Here is a 15,865-nt window from a genome sequence, read left to right as displayed (position 1 = left end):
GACTCACATCTCAATCCCACTGACACGCCTTCCGTAGAGGAAGCAGAGGCTGGGGACCCAGAGGTTGACTCATTCATCACCCAAGCTGAAGTCACTGAGGTAGTTCGGAAGCTCCTCAGTGGCAAGGCACCGGGGATGGATGAGATCCGCCCTGAGTACCTCAAGTCTTTGGATGTTGTAGGGCTGTCTCGGTTGACACGCCTCTGCAACGTCATGTGGCAGTTGGGGACAGTGCCTCTGGACTGGCAGACCGGGATGGTGGTCCCTCTATTTAAGAAGGGGGACCGGTGGCTGTGCTCCAACTACAGGGGGATCACACTCCTCAGCCTCCCAGGTAAAGTCTATTCCAGGGTACTGGAGAGGAGAATTCGGCCGACGGCCTATAAGTCAGACCTGTTCCCGGTGCATGTTGGACTCCGTCAGAGCTGCCCTTTGTCACCAGTTCTGTTCATTATTTTTATGGACAGAATTTCTAGGCGCAGCCAGGGGCCGGAAGGAGTCCAGTTTGGGGACCACAGGATTTCATCTCTGCTTTTTGCAGATGATGTTGTCCTGTTGGCTCCTTCGAACCAGGACCTTCAGTTTGTACTGGGGCGGTTTGCAGCTGAGTGCGAAGTGGCTGGGATGAGAATCAGCACCTCCAAGTCCGAGGCCATGGTTCTCGACCGGAAAAAGGTGGCTTGCTCCCTCCAAGTTGGAGGAGAGGCCCTGCCTCAAGTGGGGGAGTTCAAGTATCTTGGGGTCTTGTTTACGAGTGAGGGGAGGATGGAACGCGACATTGACAGATGGATTGGTGCGGTGGCAGCAGTAATGCGGTCGTTGCGCTGGTCTGTCGTGGGAAAGAAGGAGCTGAACCGAAAGGCAAAGCTCTCAATTTTCCGGTCAATCTTACGCTCCTACCCTCACCTATGGTCATGAACTTTGGGTCATGACCGAAAGAACAAGATCTCAGATACAAGCGGCTGAAATGACTTTCCTCCGCAGGGTGGCGGGGCACTCCCTTAGAGATAGGGTGAGGAGCTTTGTCACCCGGGAGGAGCTCGGAGTAGAGCCGCTGCTCCTCCATGTCGAGAGGAGTCAGCTGAGGTGGCTTGGGCATCTATATCGGATGCCTCCTGGGCGCCTCCCTGGGGAGGTGTTCCGGGCATGCCCCACTGGGAGGAGGCCCCGCGGAAGACCCAGGACACGCTGGAGTGACTATGTCACTTGGCTGGCCTGGGAACGCCTTGGGGTCCCTCCGGAACACCTGGAGGAAGTGTCCAGGGAGAGGGAAGTCTGGGTGTCCCTGCTCAGACTGCTGCCCCCGCGACCTGGCCCCGGATAAGTGGAAGACAATGAATGAATGAATGAATGGCTCACATCTGAGCGTTTAACACATTCATCCAGAGCATCTCATCTACAGGGATTTTTTTTTTTGCTAAACTGAGTAGATCAGGTGGGAAAAGCCAAACAGCTGCCGTGTGTCTATTTTCATCTGAGTGCAAACAGACTCTTAGTAAATTTCAATAGAAAGAGCCTCAGCCAGAGTGGGGTAGTCTTGCATAGCCAGTCTTCTCTCTGTAGCACTCATTACTGGAGAATGTTCAGCTTTCACATAGACACATTCTGCTATGGAAAAAAAATGCCCTGCTATGTTTGTTTTTCTTTAAACCAATCACAATCGTCTTGAGCAGAGCTAATCCCAGGATGGAGCGACTGGTTTCCTTATAATACTGTTGGAGGACTTGTTTTGGTAGAACATTTGCATATGGGGAGGTGAGCCCTGGCATTAAAATGTCTAAATCCCTGTGAAGGAAAAGGTAACAGCTGCTAGCTTGGGGCTAATTTGCCATTTTCAGTGCACAGATTTCTATCTTAGAGGTTGTTGTTGTTGTTTCCCGGAGTCTTGGAAAACACAGACAGCGAATGCTGCAATGCGGACTGAAACAAAGTAACCAATAGCAGGCTTTTAGAGGCAATGTGTGTCCAGTGAGTCAGACTAAGAGATTGGTGATATTGCTGTGCATATGCATAAGAATAACATGAGTGATCTGTTGTCAGTTTTGTTGCTATAGTGACCAGGACAGGCATGGAGGATGCAAATTCTCTCAAACTGTGTATGAGGTATCAAAACATCAGGTGGTACAACTAAGTTAATATCAGATTATCACCTGAAAGACAACATGATAAAAATAAACTGTATAGAAAACAGCATCAGCACAAAGCATTTGTAGAAATTCTGCATCTGTATGACACATTGTTGTTGTTACAATTGTTAGCCTGACATTTTAACAACCACACTGGAGGAGGATGACAACATCTTCTTTCATTAAAGAGCTAAAAGCTGCCATGCACATCAGAGCTGTTGTATTCCCCTGTAGATACCTGACATGCTTGACTGGCCTTGTATTGTCCTCTGTCGGGGGGAAGGTGACTAAGAACCAGTAATGGGACTGTGTTCTTTGCCTCAATTACAGCATATCTGAGTGCCCATCTGAGACACTAAATACTGGTTTTGTGATGAGAGCATTCACCCCACCCCCCTCCAAAACATTCATCTCATATTCTGTTGTCCAGACTGCCTCTATTCTCTCTTTTTATTTATTTTCACCTTATCATAGGTTTTCCTCCAGAAATGTTGGTGCCACTCAACTTGCTGCAAAACAAAAAAAGTACAAAGGGCACATTTGTATTGTTTTGTATGACATGGGGGCACCGGGGGGGGGGGGGGGGGGGGGTCATGTTCGCTCCCCTTGAAAACACCAGTAGGTGCCACCCACCCTTAATAAAGAGCCTGGATCTGCTTGAGGTTTCTGCCTGTTAAAAGGAAGTTTTAACAGGCTTAGTGCTTGTTATTGATAGAGTTCAGTCTAGACCTGCTCTGTCTGAAATCTGAGATGACTTTGTTAAGACTTGGTGCTATAAATAAAATAATCATAAAACTGAATTGAGGTCAATATATTTCATATATATTTAAAAAACTGATCAGTAAGCCAGTGTACTTCACCTCATATTCATGCTAAAAAGTTTGTCTGCAGCCATAAGGAGTTATTGTGTTTTTATTATAGTGATTCTTATAACAGATGGGTAATTAAATAAATCATTTCAGTGCAGTGTGTAGAAATCTAATATGCCTTATGCTGCTGAGTCAACCCAGCAGAATTACAACAGACTTGTATAAAGTGGAAATAGATTAGTTTAAAGTGTCTATTGGCAAAATCAGCTTTTTCACTATACTGATTGAACCATACAGTTCTATTAGAGCTACAGTGACCTCCTGTTGATAGCAGCAGTCTCTGAGCTGCTGCTTGGCTAAAAGCTGCACACAGGTAGTTAATTAAAGCAGCATGTAACAACTCATTATGTAATAACACTGCAGTATGTCATAATATAACACATTTTCACTTCATTATGAAATCACACCTGCATTTCACAATAATCTGTTGTATTATGTAATAAACAGCTTGTAAGCAATTACAAAGAAATAAATGTTTGTATGTTTGTAATGTAATACAGAATGTAAGCAATACACTTTTATACTGAAAATGTAACAATATGGAGTATAATTTAATACATTTTTTAAAATAATCACCTGTACATTATCTGCTACATTTTTAACAATCAAGTCAAACTGAACTGCCAAAGATTAAATTAGATAATAAATTAGACCCCTGTGACTTGTGGTACCCTCCCTTGATGTTATATTTGACTCTGATCTTGGCTTTTTCATCATCATACACATGTGGCCAAACTCAGGGACCTCATGTCTAAAGCTGACCCAAAAAAACTGGACTACATTGGGCTCAAAGGAACAGCTGAGGTGAGTTTATTCTTTAAGTGACCACTTCTACATATTGATCCACTGTTAATATAAAAATCTTCACTAGTGCAGCTTTAAAGGGACAGTTTACCCCCAAATTAAAAATACATACACTCTAGCCTATAGTGCTGTTTATCCATCTAGGTTTATTTTGGTGTGAGTAACAGAGTTTTGGAGATATTGGCCATAGAGATGTCTGCCTTCTCTATATAATATATAGAATAGAATTTGAAAATAGAATTTGAAAACTGGTCACCATTCACTTCCATTGTTTGGGAGATTCTGCAACACTGTTTCCCTGTGAAACTCCAACAGTGTTCTGTGGATGGGAAAACTAAATCAGACCTTCAGTCAGCATGATGGTGAAAAAATTTGCTGGCCCCAAATATCTAGCTGTCAAGTAACTCTTGAAAACAAAGTCATCGCAAGAAAGTTTTTTTTTCCTAGTGCAGTTTATACAACTTCCAGAAGAGTACATTTTGGAAGGTGTTGTGTTGATTGTGTTGATGGGTCATGGTATATAACACTCAGATATGTTAAGCTCAGGAACTCATTGATTGTGCAGCTGTCCATGCATGAAAAAAATCACATGCACACATGCGCACACACACATACACACACACGCACATACAAACGCACGCACGCATACACACACACACACACACACATACACACAAAAACACATAATCAGGAATTCCGCTCTGTGTGATTCAGTTGGATCAGATCTTTTGTAGCCAACATGACATTACAATATCCAAACTACATTAAACTGACATGTTTACCATATGCAGCATTTGATTTAGCTCCCTACATCATGAAAATAGAGTCTGTTCCTGATCTTTCTCTTCAATTTGTGTTGGATGATGCCTTAGATAAGGCCATAAATGTTATTCTGTATTGACCTCTGTCTGGCTGAACAAACACAAGAGCACATTTGAACCACAGTTGTGGCCCTGGGCAAGCAGGAAGCCTCTGTCGCCTGAAAGGAACCCTGTCAGACTGTGACACTGCTCTGTCCTTTGTCATTCTGCTAGAAATGTAATCATTTCCTCTCAGATATTTTTGGAGTTCTATCAAATGCCAGATAAGACCATCATTGCAGTTAAAGGCATAATACGTAGGATATTCCAGAAAAAATTTACTCAGTGTGACGCAGAGTGTGACGTGGTGACAGATGGCTGGCTGTTTTTATCCCGATAGCAGCATACTCAATAACTATTATTAATTTACAGCATTAATGTATAGTTGCCATAATAATTTTTATGAATAAAATAACAAATGTATAGCTAGACAGCCTCTTTTGGACATGGAAACATGGTCACAAAGTATAATGCGTCTGTTCTCATTCCCAAGTTGTCAAATGTCTGACTATTGTCTTGTGACTCGCTTCACCCACATCATGTGATGTAGTTATTTTAACCCAAAATAGTAGTTTTTGTGCCTCAATTGAACCAAACTGTGACTGTTTCCACATTATACACATGGCTTTCTGGCAGCGTCTCATACGTCAGATACAGACTGTCAGTATGAGACACTAAGGTGAGGTGACAAAGCAGCACCAGTAGGCGACAAGCTGCAGTGGTGGGCTATCTGAGGGGTAGGGGCAAAAAACATAAGAAGGGGCACCAGCTGTATGTAGAGGGGCACAAGCACGTTGTGATGCATTTATAGGAAAATAGTTACAGTCCCTGGTTTAATTCAAACTATTTTGTTATGTGATTTAAAATACAACAATTACTACATTTTCGTATAGAACACTTAAGAGGCACAGAGAAGCCAACTCATTTTCTTGCATGTAGGGCAGCCTGTACAGCACTACATCACATTTTCTCCAGTGAAGGGCACCTGAAGAGCATTTTTCATGTTTTAGTGCCGCATTCAAAACAAAAACAAAAAAGTTGAAAAAACTCAAATTTCAAGGCAATGGAATGCAATAGATTTTTGAGTTTTGAGCCCAACTCAAATTCTTCAATTTTGAAAAAGTTTTACCAACTACTGATCTTTTGTTGAGATAGTTTTTTTTTCATCTTTGAATTACAGAAACACAAAACACTGTATTTAAAAAATACTGAGAAATTCATCATAGTGAAAGTAAATTAAAATTTTAATATTAGTTAAGGATAAAATTTTAATATGTTCAGTTAAAGCTATTTCATAGATTTTGTGGGGGATGCAGGAGACATGCATTTGTCCTCGTCAATAAAAACATGAAAATAGTATGGGACTTTTATTTTGATGAACCACTAACACGACTCATAGACAATGCTTCCTGTAAGGTAAATGCTGCCACTATGCAACCTCAATGTTTGTCACAAGAAGAAGGAGCAACTATACACAGTTGGCGGCTGATAACCATGGAGGAGCCAGCAGGGAAAAGGAGACTGAGGTCTGATATTATTTTCTCAAAAAGTCTCAAAACCAAGTACGTTTTGAGTTGTGATGGCAGATAACCTGACACACCCGATGTTTTGTTTATACTTTACTATCTGGGTAGTCATCCTCAGAAACTTTCACAGAACACTTGGCAGGTGATTGGATGAACCATCATGTCTACCGCGAGCTAACTGCAACCGACCAGATCAAACTGTGTTTCATTCACCTGTTTTTATGGGCAGTTAACAAAAACAAAAAGTGAAAAAGAACAACACAAACAGGCTTAGTGAATAAATCATAATGACATGAAGCATGAACTTAAAGGGAAAGTGTGGATGTGTCCAGTCAGTGTTGATGGTAAATGTAGTACATTGATGCAGTGTACTATGTACCAAAGTGCTGTTATATTGTCAGAGAAGTTCTCCCAGGGTGGTGAATCAAGCTGCTTCACATGGTAAGATAATTCTCTCTAGTCAATAAATGAAGGAAAATTTAGCCACACAATTACAACAGAATCAAAGAAACAGACAACACACCAGCTACACACCTGCACATCCAGCTTTCCCTGATCAGGATGTTCACATACATTCCAAGTACTGATTTTGAAATCAAATTATGTTCATTTCAAAGCTGAATTTGTATTACTAAAAGAATACATTCAAAAAAGTCAAATACCACTTCAGCTTTTGAAAATCCAGACAGTCATCACAGCATTCAGTCTACTAATTCACATATGAATTCAGAATATAACTACCACTAGAAGTATGTGGTGGTGTGTGACCCCTAAAAGGTTTCTGGGTGTTAACCTTTGACCTGTGGTGTGTAGCCACCAGCCAATAACAGCATCTTGAGCTGCAGAAAAGGAGCCAACATTGAATGATGATTTACAAACAGCAACCAACAAATCCTGTACATTCTACCTTTAATGACAATGTATGTTAATTTTCTCCTAAAACATTATTTTACTTTCTTTTGATAGATTTTTTTTTAATCTGTCCTGCTGCTGTCAGCTCATGTTTGAACTATTTTTAAACTCACTCATTCCTGAGAACTGGGACAAAACTGTATTTTGAGGCAGTTTGAGTTTTGCTCTTCAATTATACTGGAAAATATATTTTAAAAATTAAACTCTTAGTTATTAAACCTTGTAACCGGGCAGACTCCTGGTCATTTCTTTTTTTAATTAAATGTACAGAGTTGGCAAAATGTTTCATTTTTTCATTTCACAGCATCATCGTAGTGAGCAGCTGTTTCATGTTGTGTCTCAGAGTTCTCTTCATGTTAATCAAAATACACATTTTTAAAGCATTATTCTTAGTTAGCTTTTTAGCTTTTAGCTATTTAGCTTTAGCTTTTATTTAGCTATTTAGAAGGACTACAGAGTTGACATGTCATGGGTGAGACATCAGATAGAAATATTATTTTAGGGATTTGTCTAAAAATGTTAAGTTTACCAGTACTTGAGAAGTAGTCCCAACTTTTTTAATGCATGAAGCAATACAGAGGTCCGAAAGATATAGCTTTCCATTTTTATGCCTGATTAAACCATGTTTTTGTAAAACTCTGACAGAGAAGAAAGAAATCTGAGACACAATTTTTAAAGGGCCAAAATTTTCATAAAAAAAAAAAAAAATTAAAACAAAGCTGATAGCGCATTTTTATACCCATGATATCAGTATTCTTAGCTTTCATTTTGAGTTTAGAAATAGTTTAGAAAAAAAAAGCAAACTAAAACATTTCATAAATTTCATGTATTTCATATATATCTAAACCATTAAAGAATAAATTCCAACCAAAAAATGATATGATATATGATGGTAGGAATGTTTTTTTTTAAAATATAAGTGATCATTTAGTAATTTTTCAAGCAAAAAATTTCAAGCTTTGAAATTTAGTATTTCTTCTTTTGCATTTGCACATTTGATCCATTTTTCCTTTTCTGATGACATCACTTTTTCATAGAACATTTGGCAGACTAACAAACTAATTAGGAAAACAATTAGTAGATTCACTGATAATAAAAATAATTGTTCACTGCGGCTCTAATGGATATTTACTTCACAATTTAGTGCTGTGCCATAAACATCTCCCACAAGCTTTGGTTTCCACTCATCTGTCCTCATGTTTTCCCCTGTGTTTAGTCTGTGACTTAATAAATGACAAAATGAACATTTACATGCTAGAGTACGTGTCAGCTCACAAAAATATATGATCTCTGTTCATTATGTGACAGCTACATGGATTTTGATTACTTTTACCAAGTTTTTGTGACAGAGGTTGCTATTACAAATGCAGCAATAACGTTCTAGAAGACTCTTAACCAGCTCATTCCAACAGCTGTAAATGCCACATAGATACTGTGTCCACACAGAAACAAACGGGACCTACCTGTTTGTGAGTGGTCCTATGAAGGGGTTGGTAATCAGCTGTACGGTGGCTTTAGAGGCAAACAGCAGTCCCACCTTGACATTCTCGTTGAGCAGCAAACTGGTGGAGCGGGGACAGTCGGTGGAGTTCTGCGGCAGGTCAGTAGCAGCGGGGGCCGTAGGGACCGGCTCAGTGGACCTGGCTGTGATGTTAGATGCTGAAGACCTCACTGTGTTGTCGTATAAGGACACGATGCTGTGGAAGGCTCCTGGGGGACCCTGCTGCTGAGACAGACTGTTGTTCTTTATCACCTCTGTTGACTCATCCAAGTTGTACAGGTAGCTGGGAATGATGGGAACTGGCGGGCATAAAGAGGCGAGAGGAGATTGATGCAATGAAATATGACATGACCACTGACTGATGCTCACTGGCATGATGCTGATCCACATGTCACTGCAACATATGTCAGAGGACAAGGAGGAGGTTCTACCAGGGCCATTCACAAAAACTACCCTAAAGAAAGAGAGACACTTTAAAACAGGGGTCTCACACTCAAATTGGCAAGGGGACACTGATAATATGTCTCAAAATGTGCTTTTATTTTCAATACATTTTTTAAGTTAGCTGTGCGTTGGACACAAACTCAGCAACTCTTCTGTCCCTTTGAATTGGTCATTAAAACCCCTGAGGAAAATGGTGAGCTGAGCATAGATGGTTTTCTTCACTTTCTTTAAATGCCATATTGTTTCTATTTAAATTGTATATGAAGGGGTAGTTAAAATTGGTATAAAACAGCTAGAAACAAATTATTAAATAAAACAAAATCATTTTGTGGGCTGGATTGTATTATACTTTTGACATCATGTTGCGTGCCAGAGGGAGGGGGAGCCCTGAAATGGCAGTTTGAGACCCCTGCATTAAAAGGAAAGTTCAGATTTGAAGTGTGGTTGTATGAGGTACTTCTCCACAGTCAGTGTATTACCTACAGTAGATGACCCCAGTTTGGAGAAGCAGCAGGAGTACTGGTGTAGGAAGTGGACAGGGTCAGCAGGATCAGCTAAAAAAATCTATCAGTTCAAGTATACTCTACATTTAGAATATAATCACCTCTTTACCTTGCTGTCAAACAGACTTTTCCAACAGTGACCAGTTATATACAGAGATCGGAAGTAACAAAGTACAAATACTTTTTTTCAGGACTCTGTACTTTCCTTGAGTATTTCTTTTTCTGGCTACTCATTACATTCTCAAAAAAGGTGCATTACTTTATCTTGAATGCAAAATGAAAACACCATAAAAAGAATTAAGAAGACCAAAATAACATAAAAGATGTAACAAGACGACAAGGACATAGTGAGACAAGACAAGACAAAAATAAAGACAAGATGAAAACAAGACAAATGATTAAGCAGAGCATAACAAGACAAAAACAATGCAAAAGATGTAACAAGATGAAACAGAGAGAGACGGAGACTTGAGCATTGAGAAAAGGTGAGGTTCAGTTAGATTTAAATCAGTATCATAGTTTTTTTTGTCAATGAAATGCAAAAAAAAGCTGATTTATTAAGATTATGTTGATTATTTTTTGTACAATTCATCAAAAATCAAAGGCAACTTGCTCCAGTGAGAATAAAAAAATACTCTGTTCTGAGTGTTCTAAGTAACCTCACCTCACCGCTCAAGATTTAAAAATTCTAACAAAATACGCTGTATTTGTACATGAAAAATTGCAGCTGATATTCCACAAACACAAAAAGAGAAAACACAAAATTACAAAATGTAAAAGTGCACAGAGCATTGATAAATATCAATAATAATGACAAACCTTGTGTTCTTTTTAGTACCCATGACAAAAAATAATAATAATAAAAAAAAACATACAAACAAAATAATACTAAAATATTGGCTTAGTTCATTGGGATGTTCATGTATGACTTTTAGACATGGGACAGTTATGACTAGTGGAACATGCAGGAAGCTACAGTGATTGGTCAAATTTGTAAGGTCATACAGAATTCATGGCAATTGGTTGAATTTGTGTCCCTGGAGGGACTGAATATAGCACATGACATGACACAGGAGGCAGTGATGGGTTAATAAGTGAAGCTGCTGGTAAGAGAAAATGAAGACATTTAGAGTGACTGTGTCAAAATACAGAACCGCTTTAAAAAATGTCTTTGTTCTTCTTCATCAAGTAAATATAATCAAACATTTCATACAGTTTATGACAGCATACATCCTGTCCAAACAATAAGGCTGTGCTCAAGAAAATGGTATCACATGACTGTGACTGATGAGCACATTAACAGTGTATTGTAAACTGACTGTTTGACAAGGGCACAGTGTGTTCACACTGCTGCTCCCTGACAGCACCTGTCAGTCAGGCTCCTCTCAACACACTGTGGGACCAGATGCAGATGTGCCGTCGTTCTAATTAACACAGGTTCAAAATAAAGGCTGGTGCAAACCCCTTCAAATAAATGTTTGGTGTGTCAGTGTTCTCCTGCCTCTCTCAGGGCTGGCCGATGTGACTTTCAACATTTGTAGGAGTTGCTGTGATGTAACAAACATCACCATGTACACATTTTCTCTTAAATAACATAGTGTAAACATATGATCTTAATGAATATGATGCATTGCTGTAGATTAAACTATCCAACAGTATACAGCTGCAATGATTTATCGAATAAGGGATTATTAATCAATTATTAAATTCATTGCCAACTATTTTGATCATGGATTAATTTGAGTACAGTTTGAGTCATTTTTTTTTAAAGAAAATTCTGTTCTTAAATGTGAATATTTTCTGGTTTCTTTCTGGTTTCTGAGGATGTCTTCTTGGGTTTTTTGATCAACATTTTTCACCATTTTCTGACAATTTATGGACCAAATGGCTGATCAATTAATCAAGAAAATGACTGACAGATTAATTCAAAATGAAAATAATGAGTGAGTAAAGACAAATAATACAATAAAACAGCTCGAACAGTCTGCTAAGTTCAGAAAATGATGTCACCTTACTGTAACACAGCCTTTAAAACCAGGAAAAGACAACACATATGAGACATATCACCAATATAACGACAGTCCAGATATCATGATATTGATATAATATTGATATACTGCGCAGCCCTGAAGCTTATCAATCAGCACGTACCACTGTGCAGCTGCTTGCAAAAAACTATTACACTAATACTAGTCTGAGAGTTTGGCAGCTAATACAGTATGAAAATTCAAAATAGATAATAGAAATAAACAAGATATATCCACTGTTGATCATGCAAAATAACTAGTGTATACTCATATGTGGAATTTGAAATAGTGTGACAACAGTAGCTTATCTGTTCAACTAAAATAAATGACTATGATACTGGACATGATATATAATCTATGAAACCTGAGTATGGGTTAGATTTTAAAGGCTGCATGTAATGAACCAAACTCATTTTCTGACAGTAGGATTCAGTTATATCACATTTGATTTGATTCTGCATCGAGGTCTGCTTCATTTAAGTGGTTTATTCTGCCATAATTCAGCATCTTGTGTCTTTAAACGGCTGAAAACAGAGAACAGTTCCACCTGTCAGAGAAAGAGCCAGACTGTGTTCTAGCAGACAAAGAGCTGGAGCTCTGAGCGTAACAGAGAGGTGCAGTCACGTCTGACATGGACTGTGTGATCCAGCAGAGACTTATTACCTGATTTCATAGCACATGTAACACACCTTACAAAACAGTGTAAGTGTAACTTAGTCATTAACTCTTCCAAAACCAATTCATTTTTTTTTACAATGAAAATCTATTCATTTGCTTTGTGATGATGTAAAATGGGATTTTTAAGGGAATAATTGATGGAAATTGCGAATATTACAATATTATGTTTTTTCATGGATAAAGGGATTTTAAGACTGATCAAAATGGACACAGCAACATGAACGCCATCCCCTTAAAATATCATAAAACTGTGCAGATAATCTGATTCAAAACATTTAATTTAACTCAATAAAAACATATTTGAAACAAACCTGAATACAGAATCAGTGTACTTATGATTTTGCTGTTTAAAATATTTCAGACCCCAAATGAAAACCAAAATCCCAACCCCAATAATGCCTTCAACTGATGACGTTTATGGATTATCAAATGTTCCGAATTATATGTAAGTGATCAAAATGGATTTATTTTAACTTGTTCATTACAGGTCCTGCTGCAGTCTTATCAAACACTGATTTACATGAAGGTGTTTGGTGTATTTTCAGGGCTACATTAAGGATTAATTAAAGGTGTTGTTACTGTTTGATGTGTTAGCCTGCCTGTTGCTTTGAGTTTCAGAAAAATACATGAATGAGCATCAACATGAAACAACTTTAACTGTAATTATTATAGCGTATTAACGTCTATTATTACTTTATCAACCGTAGAGAGTGTACATTGCATATTAATATTAAGGGATTTTTCTTTGCAAGCATTAATGCATAAACAGGTCTGACCTGATCCTTTTTAGTCATTTTAATATTTAGGGATGTAACAAAATATCCAATATCATGATACTGCAATAAAAAACATACCCTGATACTGTACTGAACCGATATCTACTGCGATATTACATGGCTAATTATTTTTAGAATTTTATAAAAGGACGGGTGCTGACTGCTGCTTTGTTTCTGTTTTGCAGTCGTACGTAATTCAAACATTCATCGCCAACAACAATTCATGACCATTTCTTGCACACTTCAGGTCATGGCTGCTACTTCTATTTGATTTTATTAAAGAAGAAAAGAAGAAGCACTTTAAGTTAAAAGGATAAAAAAAAACACTAAAAAAATGCTGAACACAGATATATTATTTAAGAAGTGTCATTTTTCTTTGATATTTGTGGGTTGTGGGGTGGTGGAGCAGCTGACACTGGGTGACAGGTGGGCACACCCTGGACTGGTTCCCAGCTCATCACAGGGCTCACACACACAGACACACGCATACACACACACACACACACACACACACACACACACACACACACACACACACATGCAGAGACAACCATTCACTGTCTCAGTCACACCTAGGGGTAGTTTAAAGTCACACTGTATCAAATTTCCACTACAGTGCTTACTACTGAGTGCTTTGTCTCTTTTTTGGTAAATGAATTTCACCTAAAATATGAGTCTAAGTCTGACCCAGAGCTGTACAAAAACGTACAAACATATATATGTATATCAGTACCGTTATTTTGCGCCATCCATAAGTTTGATATTAGTAGATGTTAAAGCTGAATGAAAGAACCTGTTGATCGGATGAGTGTTGATGAGAATAATATGGAGCACGTCAGTATAATCTCGTTAGTTTGGTGAGTGTGTCGCAGGTTTTGGAGTTCGGTACAGTTGAGCGCATCCTGCACACTGGAGCAACAGGCTGCGCTCTCATCAATGACAGCGGGACACATTGACATGTGGACTAGACTGCCTGCTATGCAGAAAAACAAAAGGAAAAAGAAAAGGAAGAAGTTTGCGGATGTGCAAAGGAGAGAAAAACACGCGTGCACCTACCGACCACAGTCAGCAGCATGTTGTCCAGCAGCAGCGCCACGAAAACAATGAAGAGAATCAGTTTCCTCGACTGTCGCTCCTCTCTGAGCCATTTCAACAAATTCATCTGCCGAAGAGCATCTAATCCCCCCATGGTGTTAGTCCCCAAAGAGCAAGACAACAGACAGCAGACGGGTGACAAGTCCTCCTGCAGACAGACAAGTGGTAGTGCTGGGTCAGTAACTTAAAATACAAATCCTGTCAGTCTGTGAAAGAGTTTCAAAGTGAGAAATCACAAACACACACACTGCTCAGGCTGTATGCAGCAGAGTGGAGATCTTACCTGAGGTGCACAGGGGCCAGCAGCAGCAGCAGCAGTGCTGTGAGGAGGAGGAGGAGGAGGAGGAGGAGGAGATGCTCTTTCTACTGACTGGATCCACTTCTGACGTCATTCAACCTTTCTGTGCAGGTTCCTGTCAGACCCCCCCCCCCCCCCCCCCCCCCCCACACACACACACACACCTTCCCAAACACTCAAACCACAACTACTGGATCAGAGCACAAACAGTAAACAAGACAGCATACAGTCAGAGATGGACACAGAGACACCAGGAGGATCTGCTTACAAATGACAAACACTTGCTCACCAAATGTACTCACATCAAATAGAAAAAAAAAATGTACTCACAACAAATTTCATTAAAACACAAATTATTTCTTTATTTCAAAATACAAATATGCACATACAAACATACATGCTATACAAACTCATTGGAATGTAACAATGAATCGAATATCAAAAAAGGCTCCATACTGTTTATTTTATTAAAGGACTGCTGCTGACTGCTGAATAGTTTTTTTTTCTTTTTTTTTTGCAGTTCTACATCGACCATTCTTATGAATTGGGACAAATCATGTTCTGCCAAAAAACTATGAATTATTAATATATTATTAATACCAACACTCTGATTCCATTGGGCTAAATTTATTCTTAAAGGATTTATATATATATATGAAATATCTCTTATTTATGAAATGTTTTAATTTTGCCAGAAAACACCTTTGTCCCAGACAAGAATTCACAACTTCAAACATTTAAAAATGTGTTAAAAGCCTTTAAAATCTAAAACTTACAATATCTACTGATAACATAAGTGTAATAATGTGCTAATATAACCATCTTTGTTGTAAAAAAGATTTTTTTTTTTTGTGAAAATGTTGGCAGAAAAAGTTACAAAAACCTGTTTTAATCAGGCATAAAAAGGGTCAGCTATACCCTCAGGACCTCTGTCTCACTTCCTGGTTTAAAAAAGGCAGGAATACTGCTCAAATACTGGTAAACTTTCTAAAATAATATTGCTATCAGATGTGTCTCAGTCATAACATGTCAAATCTGTAGTCCTTCTAAATCAAAACTAAATAAGAATTATGGTTTAAAAATGTGTGTTCTGATTAACATGAAGAGGACTCTGAGACACTTTAAAAAACAAAATGGCTGCTCAGTATGACAACGCTGTGAAATGAAAAAAATTGAAAATTTTGTCAACTCTGTAAGATGGAGTTCACGTCCACATTTAATGAAACACCTAATCAGTAGGAGACCTATAAGCATTAAAAAAAGTAAAAATCAAAACCCCCTCAAAATTCAATTTTGTTCCAATTCTTAACAATGAATGACATACATAGTCCCATGTTTTTGCACGTTTTGCTTAACTCATGGCTGCTTCTTTTATTTTATTTTATTAAAAAAAAAGGAAAGCAGAAGCACTACTATTGTTAAAGGAAAGAAAACTATTACATACAA

General features: G+C 38.5%; 1 protein-coding gene across 2 annotated transcripts in view; it reads right to left on the bottom strand.

Annotated features, from left to right (window-relative positions):
• The window catches only part of slc18a2 (solute carrier family 18 member 2), a 39,380-nt gene extending 24,841 nt beyond the window's left edge, over positions 1-14,539 (bottom strand). The window contains exons 1-3 of one of the 2 annotated variants that reach the window (XM_084735707.1): positions 14,405-14,539; positions 14,083-14,269; positions 8,561-8,897 (exon numbers count right to left, since the gene is read on the bottom strand). In XM_084735707.1, coding sequence (XP_084591833.1) covers positions 8,561-8,897; positions 14,083-14,215 — 470 coding nt within the window. In that variant the 5' untranslated portion in view covers positions 14,216-14,269; positions 14,405-14,539. Of the gene's footprint in view, positions 1-8,560; positions 8,898-14,082; positions 14,361-14,404 lie in introns of those variants that run through there. The other variant, XM_084735708.1, reaches the window with a different exon arrangement.
• Positions 14,540-15,865: the final 1,326 nt, after the last annotated feature.

This window comes from Lutjanus erythropterus, chromosome 14 (genome assembly GCF_056507025.1).
Source record: "Lutjanus erythropterus isolate fLutEry1 chromosome 14, fLutEry1.hap2, whole genome shotgun sequence".
NCBI lineage: Eukaryota > Metazoa > Chordata > Actinopteri > Lutjaniformes > Lutjanidae > Lutjanus > Lutjanus erythropterus.
This window is presented reverse-complemented; position numbering and strand designations above follow the sequence as displayed.